Source organism: Manis pentadactyla, chromosome X, assembly GCF_030020395.1.
Source record: "Manis pentadactyla isolate mManPen7 chromosome X, mManPen7.hap1, whole genome shotgun sequence".
Taxonomy (NCBI): Eukaryota; Metazoa; Chordata; class Mammalia; order Pholidota; family Manidae; genus Manis; species Manis pentadactyla.
Window position 1 is genome coordinate 116,118,896 of NC_080038.1, and position 20,325 is coordinate 116,139,220.

The 20,325-nt window shown below is 36.8% G+C and overlaps 1 protein-coding gene across 1 annotated transcript in view; it reads right to left on the reverse strand.

Annotated features, from left to right (window-relative positions):
• Positions 1 to 1,481: 1,481 nt before the first annotated feature.
• The window catches only part of LOC130682053 (kelch-like protein 4), an 86,445-nt gene continuing 67,601 nt past the window's right edge, over positions 1,482 to 20,325 (reverse strand). Inside the window, exons 6-11 of the mRNA XM_057496187.1 lie at positions 19,582 to 19,768; positions 16,273 to 16,497; positions 14,620 to 14,782; positions 6,177 to 6,389; positions 2,372 to 2,543; positions 1,482 to 1,714 (exon numbers count right to left, since the gene is read on the reverse strand). Coding sequence (XP_057352170.1) covers positions 1,655 to 1,714; positions 2,372 to 2,543; positions 6,177 to 6,389; positions 14,620 to 14,782; positions 16,273 to 16,497; positions 19,582 to 19,768 — 1,020 coding nt within the window. The 3' untranslated portion in view covers positions 1,482 to 1,654. The remainder of the gene's footprint in view (positions 1,715 to 2,371; positions 2,544 to 6,176; positions 6,390 to 14,619; positions 14,783 to 16,272; positions 16,498 to 19,581; positions 19,769 to 20,325) is intronic.

Genomic DNA, 20,325 nt, shown 5'->3' on the forward strand with positions numbered 1-20,325 from the left:
CTTCATAAGTGTTTATGATACAGGTATACTACACTTTTGAAGACTATTGATGTGCATTTACCTTTTAACCTTTTAACATTTATTCATGTAGGAGAGTCTAATTTTCTAGATGTGCCTATTTTCCTCATTGTGTGTGCTGTGTGTGTGTGTGTGTAACGAGGGGATTAGGATTATAACAGGAATACAAAAAAGAAGAGGATGTCAGTATTAAATTTTCAGCATGTGGAATAAGATTTTTTCCTAGTCTATAGCAGGCAATAATCTTGAAGAGAAAATATTGTCAAGAAAAAAGAACCATAAAAAAAACTTTTCAAGTTTTCTTTGACATATGGAAAGCCAGGTTGGTGAAATAGGAATTTCATGTGGTATCTTGCACAGACTAGAGAGGAGATACCCCTTCCATCATTCAGGTTGGGGCTTAGTGTCCCCAGGAAGCGGAATATGATTTAAAGGAATTCCATTACAAAGAGCAAAGGTGACTGGAACGCCTGTGCCTCCGTCTCAGATGACTGTGATAGGAGAAGGAGCAAAGAATGATGACAGCCGAGGAAACATGTTTTATGATCTTTTCTCTTTTCCTCGGCTAAGATGGCAGGGTAGGAGCCTTGTTAGAGAGCTGAAGGGAAAATCTGAAATCAGAGAAGTATTTGTTCTGTATCCCATTTGTGTCTCCTGGAGGAGACTTTCATTCAGTGTTCCCTCCATATCAAAACAGGTCTGTCAGCAACCACAGCCGAGTCAAGTTGATGGGTGGCATAGTCAGGCAGAGAGACGACCCAAGTTTAGTGCCCCACAGTCTTCTTCAGCTCAGTGTTGTGTAGAAGGTATTTACAAGTCTCTGCATGCCCTGTGGAAATACAGGGAAAGTAGCTGATGGTGTTGTCTGGACAGTCATGATACAAACTGAGGGCTGCAGAGTGGGGGATCCTGAGCAAGGTCATAGTGATTACAGAAAAATCAAGAAGTAACATTTTCTTTCCAATCAGAGCATAGTGTCTAAATGTGCCACTTGTTGAAAGAAGAAATTAATAACTCTCTTATCCTTGTTAGTTAAAACCTGCCTGATAGCTCATCTGCAGTATGCCAAGGTAGCAAGGGGCATGCCTCTGTAACTCCGTTTCCCGACAAGGCTTGACTGAGGCAAGCGCAGGTTTGTTTTAGTGCCTTGAGTCTCTGAAGCTGTCCATGCTGACCGCTCAGATCTGCTCAGATTTTGGAAACCCAGCTAAGCCATAGTGGTTCAAGCACGATTTTAAGTAAAGTACAGCTGTGTAGCAGTAACCCTGGGCAACATCTCTGTCCTACTACTCAATACCTGATCAAAATGAAGCAAGCCCAACTGGACCATTAAGAAGATGGTATTCAATCTCTGCTTGCCTAACTGGCATAACTCTGGACACGATCTACCTGTGGGATGGATTTCCATTTATAGTATGAGGTGTGACAGACAACACATACACTTAACACACTTAGCAGCTATATGTAATTTATTCTTGAAAACTTGTTCTGGCTTCACAAATGAGAGCAATTATAACTACATACTAAAACGACACAATAATTTTCATCTTTGATTACTATATGAAGGAAAGAACATTCTTCTCTTCTTCCTATTCCATTTTTGAAAGTATCCACTTTCCCTTTGATATAGATGGTGTTATGGTACCTTCATCACCACCACACATGCACCCACTCTTCCAATGTTGACAGGAGCTTCCTAACACAGAAAATAAAAACAAGGAAAGAAATGCAGTTTGAATGAAGTCTGTCTTTAACATAATATAGCATGCTAGAGTTGAAAAAGTTCTTAGCTATTCTTTTCCAACCTTCATCTTGCATAAAATTAAGGGGAAATACAGGCCAGATCACAGTCCAGTGTGGTGGAAAGAATGTACTTATCTTTGGAATGATGCAGACCTGAATTTGAGGAGCAGGTGCTATTGAAGAAGTTTCACCTCTCCGATAATTTTCTCCTTTGAGAAATTACAACTCATAATACTCATCCTTCATTTTGTTGTTTTTCTTTAGGGCAACAGCCAAAAAGAGGAGCAGACATTTGTGGATGAGGACATTGCTCTTTGACTCACAAATCATAATAACTACATAGAAATTCAGCCAGACAGTAAGGCTCTTAAATATTGAATATATTGACTTTCCTGTGAAGAGAATGAGTCCATGAAGTCAAAGGAATGTTCTGCCCTCTTCCATGTAAGTGCTATTGGATCCTGCTAATGATCGGCTAGATCAGCTAGTAATTTTCTGTGGCACACATAAAGCATGCACTACAAAATCTAAGAGAATCTGGATAGCCCCTAGAGAAGTAGGTAATCCAATTAATTCCAATCATTCCAATCTTATTACTTTCAGTGAGTACCTCTCTCCATTCATCTTTCTGGGCATCATATGACTCAACAGTATTCAAATAAGTTTGTCCATCATATCCTCCAACCACATAGAGCCTGTCTCCAAGGGGGCATATAGCAATAGCATATCGAGGAACCCTCAGAGGCGCCACAGCTGACCACGAATCAGTTTTTGGATTGTACCTTAAGATGTTTAGGAAGACAACAGAGAAAAGTCCAATAATGTTAAAATTAAAAATATAGACATTAATAAAATGTGTACTTATCTAAGGAGTTAAAAATACCTTATAATGATCAAACGTAGTCTACTAAATGTTAAGGATCAGTACATGATGAAATTCTCTTCTGCCACCAGAGTTCACGTGAAGCATATCAAAAACGTATTTCCTTTGCAAAATACTATGCATTTCTTTGATCTCTACTCAGATTCTCTATGAGCAAATCTCACATATTAGCATCTTAACATTCTATGAAACATGCCCCTTCTCTCCCTCAGTGTACTGATTGGAGAGCTTTTGTTTTTCTATTACCTTATTCGTAATTTACCAAAGTTGTACACGATCCTATTTATACAAGAGCTCACATTTAAGTAAATCTGAATGTAATTGCCTTTTGGTATATATAATGTAGTATCCTGGTTTTCGTACTATTTGTAGTTAGAATGATTATAGTCTTATCCTGTCTTTTCCCCTCTGGGAGTTCCTATTTATCTTTACAGGAGCTTAGGATTATTTTCCATTTATTTTTATCTGAAGTTACTCCGTATCCCCAAGCCTCTTCTGTAAGCAACTAAAAGGCAGTATGGTTACGGTTAGTAATACTAATTAAAAGCTTCTCCAGGCATTTTGTCCTAAAATTTGAAGCCTATTCACAAAATATGCAATACTAAAATCTAAGAGGATTGACTAAAAGAAAACTCATATAATTATACATGGAAATGCTCTCTGATTTTATGTTGGCCTATTTGAAAAACCCAATGAAAAAGATTTATTTTACGAAAGAGATTTTCATGTATTACCTTCTACGAATTTCCTTATAATTCTAATACCTCTCTTAGTTCTGTTTTTATCGCTTTAATCATATTATAAATTATCTGATCCTAGCTTTCCATTTGAACTTGGCCGCACACATTCAGGAATATTTTTAATAATATCCGAAAATCAGCAATAATTAACATGACCTCAATATCCAGTACATACTTCTTAGTGTCACAAAGCATATCACCTTGAGTTCTGATATTATAATAAAACACAGAAACCGAAAATTTCATAGCTGTATGCTTTAGCTAAGCTGAATCTTCAACACAATTACTATTAATTGATGTTTCACTCAGCTAACAGAGTACACACATGTATGAGTGGTGAACCAGAGCCCACAGGATTTCCTTAAAGACTTGCACCCAAACCCAAGACTTTTATACATGTGCATAATAATGCTAAAAAAAATCTGGCTGTTAATATTATCTGGACACTGTTTGGTTAACAAAAGTGTTTTGGGGAATGTTGAATCTTGTGGGGAAAAAACTGGCAATATGGTTACCATCTGTAGCAACACACAGAAGCAGTTATTTAAAAATAATTAGCCACTGTATGACTTTCAAATTAAAATAGCTTTACGCCTCTCCCTTTTTGTTTCTTTTTTGCCTTTCTGTCTCTCCTTAGTTTGGATAAACGTATCTGTATTCTAGTGGAAATAAAAAGAGGCTGTAGCAAAGGGAATTAGTCCTGGACTTTTTCTTCCACTTAGAAGAATAACTGGGGATGATTTGCTTGAGTTTTTTGCCTCAATTTTCTCATCAACATTATAGAAATAGTAATCCCTGAGCCAACCAACATAAGTTTATGTGATAGATTTAGATACCTTTAATTTATATGATTATCTTAAATAACTGGATGAGACTCCCGAGGTACTCTGTAGGCCAACAATTTTTTAGTAAAAAATAGTCTTAGAAAAATTGTCTAGCAGTGATTGCAATGGGGAGTGTGGAGGACTTGATTAAACAGAATATGTACCTTTGATTGACTTTCTATTGACAAAGCTATTTTACAACTCTGTAGATGTGGAGTTTAACTTGCAGAAAATTGAGTTTTCTTGTGATTCTTGTCCATAACAATACAAATGAATTTTGCCTGACACAGAATTAATGTCCACCATGTAGACATGATGATGCTCAAAGATTACATTTTATTTCCTATAGGATATTAACTATGTTCGCCTCTATTAACAATTTGTTTCAGCATTCCTAAATTATCTATATACCTTTTCTTCAAAGACTCTGAACTGGTTGTAGCATCTTACGGGCTTGCTTCATTAATTAATCACATAAAACCCTTGACACATGTAAATTTTATATTTGTATGAAAGTCACAACTTTCTGAAAATTATACTTTAGCACTAGCCATTTTCTCAAGGTTTCTTGAAGGAAAATGCTAATAAGGGGATGATAGTAGTAACAATAATACTGTTCACAAAAATAATACAAACAAAAACAGTATCTATCATGAACTAACTTCTATTGAGTACTTAATGGGTGCCAGGAAATGTACTAAGTACACTAACATTGATTGTCTTGTACCCTAACATTGATTATCTTATCCTCAAGGAGGTTGATACTACCATTATTCCCATTTTTCACATAAAGAAACTGATGTTTAGAGGTATAAAGTAACAGCATCAAGTTCCCATAACTTGTAAGTAGTAGTCCTGGGATTGGAACTTAGACTTCCCTTGCTTGGTGCAATTCATTATTTGAAAAGAATAATCTCTTAGTGTTTTCGTAAGAACTGGGTTTTCTCCAGGCTCTATCAGTTGGTTTTCTTCATACTGCACCAACCCCTTCTTCTAAGTCACAAATTGTTTTTCTCGTGCTGTTTTCAAGACTCTCTTTGTTTTTGATGTTCCACAGTTTGCTTACACTGTCTCTGTGTGGGTCTCTCTAGGTTTGTCCTACTTGAAGTTCCAAATGACATTTCAACCTAAAATCTCTGATCTTACCTACAAAGCTTTCCCCTTTATTTCCACAGTTTTGATTGTGCTTTTTCCTCTCCCTGAAATTCCCTCCATTTGTTTGTATACATACAAATCACAAATTTTACCTCTTGCATGAATTTCCCTTGAGGACACCATCCCGCACTGAAGTCTGTCTTCTAAATTTTGATAACCTTACTGACTGTAAATTTCTCATTTAGTCTTAGTTAATATTATTTAAGTATTATATTTGCATATTTTTTCTATCTTGAAAAGGAGTATGAATGGTATAACAGCAAAGTCATAGGATTGACTTATTTTAAACATGTCACACAAATAAGTGTTTCCCATTCAAAAAAGTTACCATTGGAAAATGAAATACTTAACACAACAGAGTCATTGTTCAGAACATAATGCCTCTCTCTGGGAATTCTTTCTGTATATTTTGTGGTGGTAAGTCTTCATCTTTTGAAGGTTGATTTGATTTTTGAAGCAGTAAAGTTATTTTTAATTGACCTGGTGAATGGGCAGTGTGATACAGCTGGGCAAAAAATTTCTTTATCCCTACATCCCTTCTGTCTTATTATTTTAAAAGTTGACTATCAAACAAAACAGCATATTCTTTTAATAAATTTCTTAATGATGGATCTGAAACGCTTAAGGAGGATTTCTCCAAAATATTTTCAGTCTAAGAGAAAGCGTGCAATTTTACAAAGGATTAATCCCCTGAAAGGATTATCACTTATTTGGAAGCCTAAAAATCTTTCTGGTAGCCTGAAAATCTTTTTCATTTCTGAAAAAAGAAAAACAACAAATAAATATGTGCATAAGTAAATAAAAACATTTTACCGTTCCACACAGTTAGAAAAGCTGGTGCATTGGTTAGAAGCAGAGAAATTATGACCCCCAACAACATATAACAATCCACTGTATGTTGCAGCTCCAACATGTCCACATTCATTAGACATAGAAGCACACGGCCTCCATTTGTTAGCGTGTGGATCAAAGCATTCCACTGATTTGAGGCAGGAACGTCCATCATGTCCACCAACAGCATATATCCTAGAAAAAAGACACAAGTGTGTGTATGTGTATACACATACAGAGAGGGAGAGAGATTGTATTTCCAATTTGTGCATAGAATGAAAGTGAAAGAACTTTGCACAAAGCATTTGAAGTTTCTGAATATATATTCTTCTCTGGTAGTATTTTGTAGCTGATGGTCTGACTCTTTGAATGGATACTTATTTGAAGGCACTTGCTAAGGTCCACCTTAATCCAAACCTCTCTGCTTTATCATTTTTGTGAAAGGTACTTTGACTTGGTAGATTAAAGTATTCCATGGGAAATGAAATACAGAGAAAGAAGGGAGATATCAAAAGCATTGTCAGTGTTTGTCAATTATGGTTTAATAAAGCTGGGAATTTTTAAAAAGTTAGGTGCTGCCAAAGACCAACTCTAGCAACCTTGTAATTTTAGCTAGATTCAACTGCCTGGCACTGGAATTCCTGTCGTCATTTTTTAAATGTTTTGTTATTAAGAAGGTATTATTGATATACAGTCTTACGAATGTTTCACATGAAAAACAATGTGGTTACTACATTCACCCGTATTATCAAGTGTCCACCCATACACCATTGCAGTCACTGTCCATCAGTGTAGTAAGATGCCACAGAGTCACTATTTGCCTTCTCTGTGCTACACTGTCTTCTCCATGAAACCCTCCTACACCATATATACTAAACATAATACACCTCAGTCCCCTTTTCCCTCCCTCCCCACGGGCCCTACCACACCCCTCCCCTTGGTAACCCCTAGTCCCTTCTTGGAGTCTGTGAGTCTGCTGCTGCTTTGTTCATTCAGTTTTACTTTGTTGTTATACTCCACAAATGAGGGAAATCATTTGGTATTTGGCTTTCTCCACCTGGCTTATTTCACTGAGCATAACATCCTCCAGCTCCTTACATGTTGTTGCAAATGGTAGGATTTGTTTCTTTCTTATGGCTGGATAGTATTCCATTGTATATATGTACCACCTCTTCTTTGTCCATTCATCTACAGATGGACACTTAGGTTGCTTCCATATCTTGGCTATTGCAAATAGTGCTGCAATACACATAGGGGTGCATATGTCTTTTTGAATCTGAGAACTTGTATTCTTTGGGTATATTCCAAGGAGTGGGATTCCCGGGTCAAATGGTATTTCTATTTTTAGTTTTTTGAGGCTACATATTGCTTTCCACAATGGTTGAACTAGCTTACATTCCCACCAGCTACGTAGGAGGGTTCCCCTTTCTCCGCATCTTCGCCAGCATTTGTTGTTCTTCATTTTTTCGATACAGGCCATCCTAACTGGTGTGAGGAGATATCTCGCTGTGGTTTTAATTTGTATTTCCCTGATGATTAGTGATGTGGGGCATCTTTTCATGTGTCTGTTGGCCATCTGAATTTCTTCTTTGGAGAATTGTCTCCTCATATCCTCTGCCCATTTTGTAATGGGTTATTTGGTTTTTGGTTGTTGAGGCATGTGAGTTCTTTATATATTTTGGATGTTAACCCCTTGTTGGATATGTCATTTACAAATATATTCTCCCATACTGGAGGATACATTTTTGTTCTGTTGATGGTGTCCTTTGCCGTACAGAAGGCTTTTAGTTTGATGTAGTCCCACATGTTCATTTTTGCTTTTGTTTCCCTTGCTCGAGGAGATGCGTTCAGGAAGAAGTTGCTCATGTTTATACTCAGGAGATTTTTGCCTATGTTGCCTTCTAAGAGTTTTATGGTTTCATGACTTACATTCAGGTCTTTGATTGATTACAAGTTTACTTTTGTGTATGGGGTTAAACAATAATCCAGGTTCACTCTTGTACATGCAGCTGTCCAGTTTTACTAACACCAGTTGTTGAAGAGGCTGTCATTTCCCCATTGTATGACTATAGCTCCTTTATGATACATTAATTGACCATATATGCTAGGGTTTATATCTGGGCTCTCTAGTCTGTTCCATTGGTCTATTGTTCTGTTCTTGTGCAAGTACCAAATTGTCTTGATTACTTGGGCTTTGTAGGAGAGTTTGAAGTTGGGAAATGTAATCTCCACCAATTTATTCTTCCTTCTCAGGGTTGCTTTGGCTACTTGGAGTCTTTACTGGTTCCATATGAATTTTAGAATGATCTTCTCTAGTTCCTTGAAGAATGCTGTTGGTATTTTGATAGGAATTGCATTGAATCTGTAGGTGGCTTTAGGCAGGGTGGCCATTTTAACAATATTGATTCTTCCTATCCACGAGCATGGGAAGTGTTTTCATTCATTGGTATCTTCTTTAATTTCTCAATGAGTGTCTTGTAGTGTTCAGGGTATAGGTCCTTCACTTCCTTGGTTAGGTTTATTCCTAGGTATTTCATTCTTTTTGATGCAATTGTGAATAGAACTGTTTTCCTGATTTCTCTCTCTGCTAGTTTACTGTTAGTGTATAGGCATGCCACAGATTTCTGTGTATTAATTTTGTATCCTGCAGCTTTGCTGAATTCAAATATCAGATGTGATAGTTTTGGAGTGGATTCTTTAGGGTTTTATATGTGCAATATCATGTCATCTGCAAACAATGACAATTTAACGTCTTCCTTTCCAATCTGGATGTCCTTATTTCGTTGCGTTGTCTAATTGCTGTTGCAAAGACCTCCAGAATTATGTTGAATAAAAGTGGACAGAGTGGGCATTCTTGTCTTGTTCTCAATCTTAAAGGAAAGGCATTCAGATTCTCATTGTTAAATATGATGTTGGCTGTGGGTTTGTCATATATGGCCTTTATTATGTTGAGTTACTTGACCTCTATACACATTTTGTTGAGAGTTTTTATCATTAAGCGATATTGAATTTTGTCAAATGCTTCTTTGGCATCTATGGAGATGTTCATGTGGTTTTTGTCCTTCTTTTTGTTGATGTGGTGGATGATGTTGATGGATTTTCTAGTATTGTACCATCCTTGCGTCCCTGGAATAAATTCTAGTTGGTAATGGTAGATGATCTTTTTCATGTACATTTGAATTTGGTTTGCTAATATTTTGTTGAGTACTTTTGCATCTGTGTTCATCAGGGATATTGGTCTGTCATTTTCTTTTCATGTGGTGTCTTTGCCTAGTTTTGGTATTACAGTGATGCTGGCCTCATAGAGTGAGTTTGAAAGTATTCCATCTTGTCCTACTTTATGGAAAACATTAAAGAGGATGTATATTAGGTCTTCACTAAGTGTTTGATAAAATTCAGCGGTGAAGCCATCTTGTCTAGGGGTCTTGTTCTTAGGTAATTTTCTGATTACCAATTCAATTACATTGCCGGTCTGTTCAGATTTTCTGTTTCTTTCTGGGTCAGCCTTGGAAGTTTGTGTTTTTCTAGAAATTTGGCCATTTCTTCTAGGATATCCTGTTTATTTGCATACAATTTTTCATAGTATTTTCTAATGATTCTTTGTATTTCTGTGGTATCCATAGTGATTTTTCCTTTCTCATTTCTGTTTCTGTTTATGTGTGTAGACTCTCTTTTTTTTCTTGATAAGTCTGGTTAGGGATTTATCTATTTTATTTCCTTCAAGAACCAGCTCTTCCCTTCATTGATTATTTGTATTGTTTTATTCTTCTCAATGTTATTTATTCCTGCTCTAATCTTTATTGTGTCCCTCCTTGTACTGACTTTGGTCTCATTTGTTCTTCTTCTTCTACTTTCGTTATTTGTGTGTTTAGAGTATTCATATAGGATTGTTCTTCTTTTCAGAAGGAGACCTGAACTGTAATATACCTCCATCTTAGCACGGCCTTTGCTGAGTCCAACAGATAGCGCAGTGTTGAATTATTGTTGTCATTTGTCTCCATATATTGCTTGATCTCTGTTTTTATTTGGTCATTGATCCGTTGGTTATTTAGGAGCATGCTGTGAAGCGTCCATGTGTTTGTGGGATTTTTTTGTTTTCTTTGCATGATTTATTTCTAGTTTCATATCTTTGGGGTCTGAAAAACTGGGTGGTACAATTTCCATCTTTTTGAATTTACTGAGCCTCTTCTTGTGGCCTAATATATGACCTATTCTTGAAAATGTTCCCTGTGGACATGAGAATGTGTTTTCTGCTGCTTTTGGGTGTAGAGTTCTGTAGATGTCTGTTAGGTCCATCTGTTCTAATGTGTTGTTCAGTGCCTCTGTGTCCTTACTTATTTTCTGTCTGGTTGATCTGTCTTTTGGAGTGAGTGGAGTGTTGAAGTCTCCTAGAATGAATGCATTGCATTCTGTTTCCCCTTTCAATTCTGTTAGTATTTGTTTCACATATGTAGGTGCTCCTGTGTTAGTTTTATAGATATTTATAATGGTTATATCTTCTTGTTGGATTGCCCCCTTTATCATTATGCAATGTCAGTCTTTGTCTCTTGTCACTTTCTTTGTTTTGAAGTTTATTTTGTCTGATACAAGTACAGCAACTCATGCCTTTTCCTCCCTATTAGTTGCATAACATATCTTTTTCCATCTCTTCACTTTTAGTCTTTGTATGTCTTTGGGTTTAAAGTGAGTCTCTTGTAGGCAGCAGATAGCTGGATCTTGTATTTTTATCCATTCAGTGACTCTGTGTCTTTTGATTGGTGCATTCAGACCTTTGACATTTAGGGTGATTATTGATAGGTACGTAATTATTGCCATTGCAGACTTTAGATTCGTGGTTACTGAAGGTTCAAGGTTAACTTCCTCACTATCTAAGAGTCTAACATAAGTCAATTAGTATGCTATTACAAACAAAACCTAAAGGTTCTTTTTTTCCTTCTTTATATTCCTCCTACATTCTTCATATATTAGGTATCATATTCTGCACTCTTTGTCTATCCCTTGGTTGACTTTGGGGATAGTTGATTTAATTTTGCATTTGCTTAGTAATTAATGGTTCTTCTTTCTTTACTGTGATTTTATTACATCTGTTGACAGCTATTAAACCTTAGGAACACTTCCATCTATAGAAGTCAATCCAAAATACACTGTAGATGTGTTTTGTGGGAGGTAAATTCTCTCAGCTTTTGCTTATCTGGATATTGTTTAATCCCTCATTCAAATTTAAATGGTAATCTTGCCAGATAAAGTATTCTTGGCACGAGGTCCTTCTCCTTCATTTCATTAAATATATCATGCCACTCCCTTCTGAACTGTATGTTTTCTGCTGAGAAGTCTGATGATAGCCTGATAGGCTTTTCCTTTGTATATGATCTTATAGTATTTCTCTCTCTGGCTGCTTTTAATAGTCTGTCCTTATCCTTGATCTTTGCAATTTTTATGATTATATTTCTTGGTGTTGTCTTCTTTGGATCCCTTGTGTTGGGAGATCTGTGCACCTCCATGGCTTGAGAGTATTTCCTTCCCCAGACTGGGCAAGTTTTCAGCAATTACCTCCTCAAAGACACGTTCTATCCCTTTCTCTCTCTCTTCTTCTTCTTCTTCTGGTACCACTATAACATGAATACTGTTCCACTTGGATTGGTCACACAGTTGTCTCAATATTCTTTCATTCTTAGAGATCCTTTTTTCATTCTGTGCCTCAGCTTCTTTGTATTCGTGTTCTCTAATTTCTATTTCATTTATCGACTACTCCACTGTATCTAATCTGCTTTTAAAACCTTCCATTGTATGTTTCATTTCTGATACTGTGTTTGGTAATGATTGGATCTCTGACTGGAGTTCATTCCTGAGTTCTTGAATATTTTTCTGTACTTCCATGAGCATGTTTATGATTTTTATTTTGAAATCTCTTTCAGGAATATTGATGAGATCAGTTTCATTTGAATATTTCTCTGGTGTATGTTGGATTTTGCTTTGAACCAGGTTCCTTTGACGTTTTGCATTTGCATGTTGCACCCTCTAGTTTCCAGAAGCTCTTCGCTCTGGAGCTGCTCAGTCCCTGAAGTAATGTTGGGTGTCGCAGGGGAGCGGTGTTGATGCCTGGTGGGTGGAAAGAGTGACCTCCTGCTTCCCGGCTACTATCCCTGTCTCTGCTGCCAGATCCAGTGGGTGGAACACACAGGTATAAGCCTCTATGCTTTGCATTTGTAGCTGTTGTAGGCGGGGCTTCCCTCTGGCTCGCCTGATGCCAGGGCAAGTTTTGCTGGTTTGCGAGCGAGGTGCAAGATGCCCAGAGGAAGGTGCAGCAGGTTACGTATCACGGAGGGGGCCTTGGAGCTGCATATCCAGCCAGGGGTGCTGGAACGCCTGAAGGTTGTGGAAGTTCCCTCTGTGCTAGGTAGACTGCACCTGGACAATTCTGTCTACCTGTCCTTTCTCCTCGGCAGTAATCTCTGTGCAATCGTTGCCCCTCTAGCAGCCCTCTTACCATTAGGATGTCTCTCCTTGTTTTTGTCCCTGAGCAGCTGTATATATATATCCATTTTTCACAAGCATCTGGTATCTCAGTCTCTCCAGATATTCTGCCTGTCTTGGCTTTCCAATCCCCCTAATCACCAGAGCACCATGCAGTGTAGGTTTGTGCTCCCAGATAAAATCTCAGAGCTAGGTGTTCAGCAGTCCCATGCCTCCACTTCCTCCCTGCTCTGTTTCTCTTCCTCGTGCCGGTGAGCTGGAGTTGGGGAAGGGCTTGTGTCCCACCGGGTCATGGATTTGGTTCTTTACCCCGTTCCGTGAAGTCTGTTCTTTTCTCCAGGTGTATGCAGTCTAGCGCAGCCTTCTTTCCTGTTGCTCTTTCAGGATTAGTTGTCTTAATTATATTTTCCTATTATACGCAGTTTTAGGAGGAAGCCTCTGTCCCACCTCTCACGCCACAATATTTAATGCCCCTATCATCTTTATGAACTGCTTTATTTAATATAAAAAAATTGTCACTAACAAAACAGTAACTTAAACAAGTAAAGGAATAGGATAGAACCAAGAAACTGGAATTATTCCTAGGGCGATACATTGTCAATGGCAGTTCTCTGATAAACTTTACAATGCCAATTATTTTTATGAGCAGCATTTTAAATCTAACTTAAATTGAATCCTGCGTCAATAAAGAAGATAAACATTTACTAAACCATATGTCTGTAACTATAGTTCATGCTCAGTTATTTGCCCATTTGTTTTGTGAGTCAGCAAAACAAACTTAAATTAGTCAAATTTATTTCTTTCAGCCTATTTTGCAAGTGTTAGGAGAGGGCCACTGAGTCCCCTGATATCATTCAGGTCAGACCAGGGATAATGACAGTTAGGAGTCTTTTAAGATCTAAGACATGGTAAGCCCGGGTTTTCTCTTAACTATAGACATTTCCTACTTCATACACAGGTGCTAAAACACATCTGTGTTGAAATTTCTACTGAGATCAGTTATATGACCAAGTATTGGCTTTATACATGGTAAATATGGACACAGAAGACTATCTCCTGCCACTGATATATCCTGGTGTCTGAAATTCTTATCATTCAAGTGCTTCCTATATGCTAGTCATTGTCTCCAAAGGTCCCTTGTCTGAAAGTACATAATTACTTGGAAGAAGTAACCATTCAGGCTCTTCGCAACCTCTAATACTATAGGACTTTAATATATTAGCTTTCTCTGATAGGCAAGTGATCACCAGAGGGAAAGATTCAGAAAGACGGTACCAGATGTAATTCTAGAGTTGGGAATCCTGGACTCTCAGGAGAGAGTGAGCAGTAAAGAACAAAAAGACTTCCCTATTACAGAGACCAAAGTTTTGATACTAAAAAATAAGTCATAATGTCAAAAGTGGTAGCTTCTTGAGGGCAAAATTGAAACTGGTTTACCTACAAAAGTGCTTTTCAAGTTTATTTCGCACACAAGTCACTTGAGGATATTGGTAAAACACTGATTCTGATTCAGGAGGTTTACTTAGGGTGGGGCTAGGATTCAGCATTTCTTTTTTGTCATGAGTTTTTATTGAGGGACATACAATGAAATGCACAAATCTTAGTGTATAGCTTGGTGAATTTTGACATGACATGTGTATACACTCATGTAAGCATCACCCAGAATAAGATATCAAACCAGCATATCTAAGTATATCTCAGGTAATGCTAATGCTGCTGGTCCCAGGACCATACTTGAGCGACAAGGGACTACAGAATATTTAATTTAAATGTTCATTTTAGAAAAGTCTTTTCTGTCATAGTGAAGGGAGGGTTCCAACAAAGGCCTTTTATGACTCATAAATAGAATGTATTGGTCACTGGGAATACTTACTCACTGATGGAGCACATCAAGAAAGTGCTGTATCACATGACCTGGGAACAAAGCGCATGCAGATTTGGGTTTACTCACTTGCCATTTAATGCAACAACGCCAACTCTGCCTCTAGGAGTTGACATACTGGCCACATAAGTCCACTGACGTCCCTCCGGGTCCCATCTTTCTACAGTATTTAGAATACTCGACCCATCATGACCACCAACAGCATACATTGGTCCTTCAAGCGTGGCAACACCTTAAAGGATAAAAATAACATTGAGGGCTCACCAAGGTACACCACAGATAAGGGATACTGTTTCATTCTGCAAACAACTGACAGGCTAACAATTTTTGTTTGTTTGTTTCTTAAATGGTTTTGTGTACACATGAATAACTTACTGATCTTGATATGAAAGCAAATATAGTCTATTAATCCTAGGAAACTTTCAGGCCATAGTTACTGTACTGTGAAAGGCCATCACTGTTGTAACCCTGAAGTCAAAGGAGATAGTGAGAGACACTTTAATAGGGATATCAGTGAAAAGGGAAGCTGATTTTTTCTGGAATAATTTCAAGGCTAGGTTTTGAATGTAAGGGGTAGATGAAATATGATACTGAATCTTAGATAAATTTTAGAATTGTAGGCTACCTGTAGTAGGTCTTTTTAAACCCTGCTCTTTATTATAGGGATTTAAAAAAAAGGAGATTCCCATGGGTAACGAAATAGACAGGGCTTTTTGAGGTTTAGTCAGAAGTGTCTTCCTTTAGATACTATGAATAACCACTTTCTAACTGCTGCTTATCTGTTCTGGGAATTCAAATAATTGGTTTTCTCCCCCACCTTCTTCACCATCTCAGTGTGTCAGTGGTATATCCTCATCACCTCTCCTACCTTTTTAGTGATATCAATGAGATTTTTAAAACTTGCTCTGATTTCTCCACAAGTTATGTTTTCTAAGCTATGTCAAGGAATCACACTGACACACTGAGCTCCATAATTATATAGTCTATCATTTGCATTGACACTGTATTAGGTAATTTGGGGTTAACAATACCAGACCTTGATCTGCCACTTTTTAGCTGTGTATAGGTCAGTTCTTAATTGACTTACTAAGGTAATTTTTCTTCTTTTAAAACAAAGGAGTCTAGCATGCAGAAAGATGTACTCTGTCAAATACTCAGGAGAATCAAAGTTCCTCACTATTCCAGAGGATTTTACTACACCTTTCTTCAATTTCTTGGCAACTTCTGGCTTAAGTATAACCTAGAGCTGCTCTACAATTTCCTCAATATCCCTGCCTTGGAGCTGCATCCTAAGGCCTTTGCTGACATACAAATTTGATGTTCTGGGAAGGGTCACAATTCATGTAACTAGAAACACAATGACTCGCCGTCATCATGTGCTCTTTCCTCTAAACTGAGCTTAGAAAAAAAAATCCAGGTGTAGTTTTATATTCCTTAACAATGTATTCCTTCCAAAAGTTTTTATCTCTCTTAAAGCAGGCCCTGTTAAAATACCAGTACAAGGGAGATAAAATTGACAAGTCTGACATCTGAAACAAGAGAAGAGTTTGACAGGGTTTTACCATTTGCTTAAACTTTCCAGCATGTTGGAGACATTTTGACTAAGGGTTTGGCTAAATCCCAATAATGTGCAGCTGAATTTAATTTAAAAATATCCCTACTAACTCTACATTCTTGAGAAACTAATTATTCTTTAGAAACTATGTAACACTAAGCTCTTACCTAATCCATGCCTCGGTGTTGACATGGGAGGCATCACAGTCCAGATTTTGCTAGCTGGATCAAAACATTCCACAGTATTTAAAGCTTGAAAATCATCTATTCCTCCGAGGACATAGAGCTTATTATCAATAACTGCAACCCCAAAATGAAGCCTAAGGTCACTCATGGTGCTACAATGTTGCCAGGTATTGGTCCTGATGTCATATATTTCAATTGTAGGGGTACCTGTAAAAGGGGATATTGGACAAAGTTAAAAAACACATGGATAAAAGTGTTGAGTTGGCACCATTCACATTTTATTTATGTACCGATAATTTATAGCATAGAATCAGTAATTGCAACTCAAAGTAAAGTAAGTAGACCAGATGATTCTCCAACTTGGCAGGCAAGACCAGAGGAATATTTTACCACTCCTGGATCTAAATACATTTCAGAATGAAATAGTTTATTTACAAATATATGGCTTACATGCTCCTAATGGCTTTTTTGGCTATGCTATGCTACTGGTAGTACTAACACAGGTGGCAAACACAAAAAATCATCTTGGAATCTATCACTGACTCATTTACACATCCACTATGGTTTTAATTACTTATTCATTCAATATATTATACATATAATTGTACCATTCAATATATTAACTTGGACCCTTTTAAATTCAGCTTGGGGTGTGTGTATGCTAATCTAAAGTGCAAATGACTTAAGGTGCAGGAATGAAAATCCGTTTTAAATGGGTCTTTGGTGTTGATTCAAAGAATGTTTCATGATGGTGACTCAAAGGATTATAAGTAAGAATAAAATTAATTATTAGTATTAGTATTAAAATATGACATTGAATTATTGCCTCCTTTATGTGTTAATATTTCATTTTCTATTCAATAACCGAAATTCCAAGTTTACTACCATAGTATGTTGTCACCACTGCCATAAAATTTGTCATTACTTCATAATAAGTTGTCACTTTTGTAGGCAGTACTTTTTCCAGTCATTCACAATGCCTGCTAAATTTTACCAAAACTTGATTTTGTACAACAGGGATGTTTCTAACTAATAACCAAGGTGGAAAATGGAAGTATTATTATTCAAATATAAAGCATACCTAAGACAGCTTAGTGATTTCCTCTATGTTTAAAATGGATCTAAAAATGAATAATTTGTCTCTTGCCATACCATCTCTGAGAGTTCATTGTTTTTAATAAATGAAAAGCTACTGATGACGTTGTATGTACAAAAGCCCAAAGTTTACCATTTGACCATTTACAAATTTTTACTCCGTGATTATGCTTACAGTTTTCTGATGATTATTTTAAACGGTAGGAGTGATAGTTAGCCCCAGCCACTTGTGTGATATCTGTATTTAGCAACTAATTCCAAGTTACTTGCATGAGTCAGAGAGGAAATTGAAGACTGAGGAAGCACTGCCTTTTTCCTAAACATCAAAAGGTGTAAGTTCAAAAAATATCTTAAAAAGAAAGGTAACTGAAACAACACACTAAGAACAGGCATATCTGCAGAAATTCTTATTTAAAGTTTTATGAAGGAGTGAAAATTGGTACATTCTAAAATGTAATACTGATTTTTGTAAATAAATGCTACCTCGGTAATGGTTTTGATATACTTAGGTCTTTTTCCTTCTTCCTTTTTTGTTCCTAAGTGCTCGTGCTGGTTCTTCAGCAGATTCTAAAACCCTCAAAGAGGGGAATCAGTTTTGTTGTTGTTGCTCTCTCTTCAAAAATAGTGGCAATATAGCAAAAAGGAACATAAGATCTGAGTGAGAATTCCATTTCTAGTCTTTCTAGGTATTTGTCCTTGGGTTGGCTATCTAAACTGAAGAACCTTATAGTTTCTTCATCTGCAAAATTAGATAATAAATCTATCTTGTAGCCTTACTGTAAGGATTAGAAATTATGTTTGCAAAACACCAATCAAGGATCAGATACTCAAAAAGAGTAGCTTTACTACTATTTTAGTTGGCTGCAACTTCCCACAGGGCCTTTTATGCCTCCATGCTGTAGGTACGCAAAAAGTTTCAGAATCATGGCCTTCCTTCCTTCCATATAAAACTGCGGTAATAGAGTCAAGGGACTATAGGGTCACATTTGACACATTTTCAGAAACTGATGAGTTGTAAATACTTATTACCATGTTCTGTAACAATAAAAAAAGAAAACAAATGCAAAACCAAACAAACATAAACACTTTCCACTTCTCACGTTGCAAGTTAGGCTCTTTTTTTTTTTAATCTGAAACTAAGAATGACTGTAACTGCATTTTGCATTTAGTAACTCTTTAATTTAAATATCAAACAAGACACCTTTCAACATGCTGTTAATATTCATTCTATTCAATAAAATGCAATAAAATAACAAGTTGTCAGACCTGAAATTAATTATAAGATTTCACTATATTTGTTCTTTTCTGAAGAATACTAGTTTTGTGAGGTTACTCTACTACTTTGGAAACAATTACATTTGTAAGCTCTTGTTTTATAGATTTGTGATTAATTGGCATTACTTCCTGTATCACCTTCAATTTCCATATTAAAATTACAACTACACATATCAAAGGAAAGGATCAGTTTCTAGTAGCACAAAACTTTGAAGTTTGCATCATTTTCTACAAGGTGTCCAATGAAATTTCTACATATGACTTGGCGAGTATTAAGTAGTTTGATTTTATTTCCTGAACAGTCAACTCTTAATCACAAAATCCTCATCCCACTGTTTTGGCAAATATGGTTCTACCGACTTATGTGTAAAAAGGGCAGAACTACAGAGAAATAGGTTCTAAGAACAGTTCAAAGTAAAGATGATGGCTTCAGAAACGTTTCCTTATTCCCTTTGATAAAATTCTTACGTAAAATCATTACTTTATTCCAGGTTTTAACTACTTACTTCAAGATACTTTGTAACTAGGCTTTGAGTATCTAACGGGGAAACTGACATCAAGGAGTTAGAGGCCACTCTTCTATTTCTGACAAAAAGCAAATTTGGAGGACCTTGTCCCTTCCATTTGTGATAAACCTTAAATAAGTTTTCCTTGAAAATACATTACACTGCAGAGCAAATGCTAATATTTAAGAATTGCTGCCACAAAAGTACCTGTTCTGAGTTTAGCCAACACTAATAAAAGGGTTATATTCCATCAGATAAGAAAAAAAGTCACAAAATTACATAAAGAAGCCTAAAATTAGCTTTAGATGCCAATATTTAAATACGGCTTTAATACCACCCTCAGAATTCTGAGGGTGTTAAGAATATATCCTCTCTTTAGAATGATATTTTCCATTAATTAGTTTGTTCCTGCTACCTCTCTTAGCATCCGTGCCTCCCACAGCATAAAGCGCCCCCACGGTAGATTTTCTAGGCTTGGTCCGAGGGCTTTGCAGCATGTGTCTTCTTTCAGGTAAGAGATGATACTTCATAGCTTCTATCAGGAGTTTTTGGCACTCTAGATCAGCAGTGAACATGGGTCTGTCTTCAAGATCCGCCAGTAACTGAAAAGTAATAATTCACGGTATGTGAAACGAGGAGCCCACCATTAGAAAGAACATATTCATTTAGAGAACATTGGAGAAAACTCGAGCTAATTCAACTGTAGAAAGGTTATCATTTAATATTTTCAGTTGCTTAGTGACATACTTTTTGTTCAGTGATGATTTGAAGTGACTAAAGCTCTCCATATAGTAGTTAAAGGACTCTGCAGATTTGATATATTACTCATCTTTGGAATAAGGAGTGAAAGAGAAAAGCACTCAGGAAATGTGTTTCTTAAAGCAGTCAAAGTTAAGGACTGCGTGTATGTACACAAAGCAAGCATCTCCCAGTCTACTGCATGTAGCCGGACAAGCAGCCACCTTTATGCTGGATTTAGAGGAGGGAATACCAACACGCCCAGTGAAACTGAAACAGCATTGCCTGCAGGGTGTCACATCTTTATCATCAAATCACTTTTGTAAGGTATTCTGAAAGCAGGTGCTTTTTATCTGTACACATGTACATGTGTACATCAGTGAAGTACATGTGTTAGCAAGAAGGCAACACATCAGCAAGA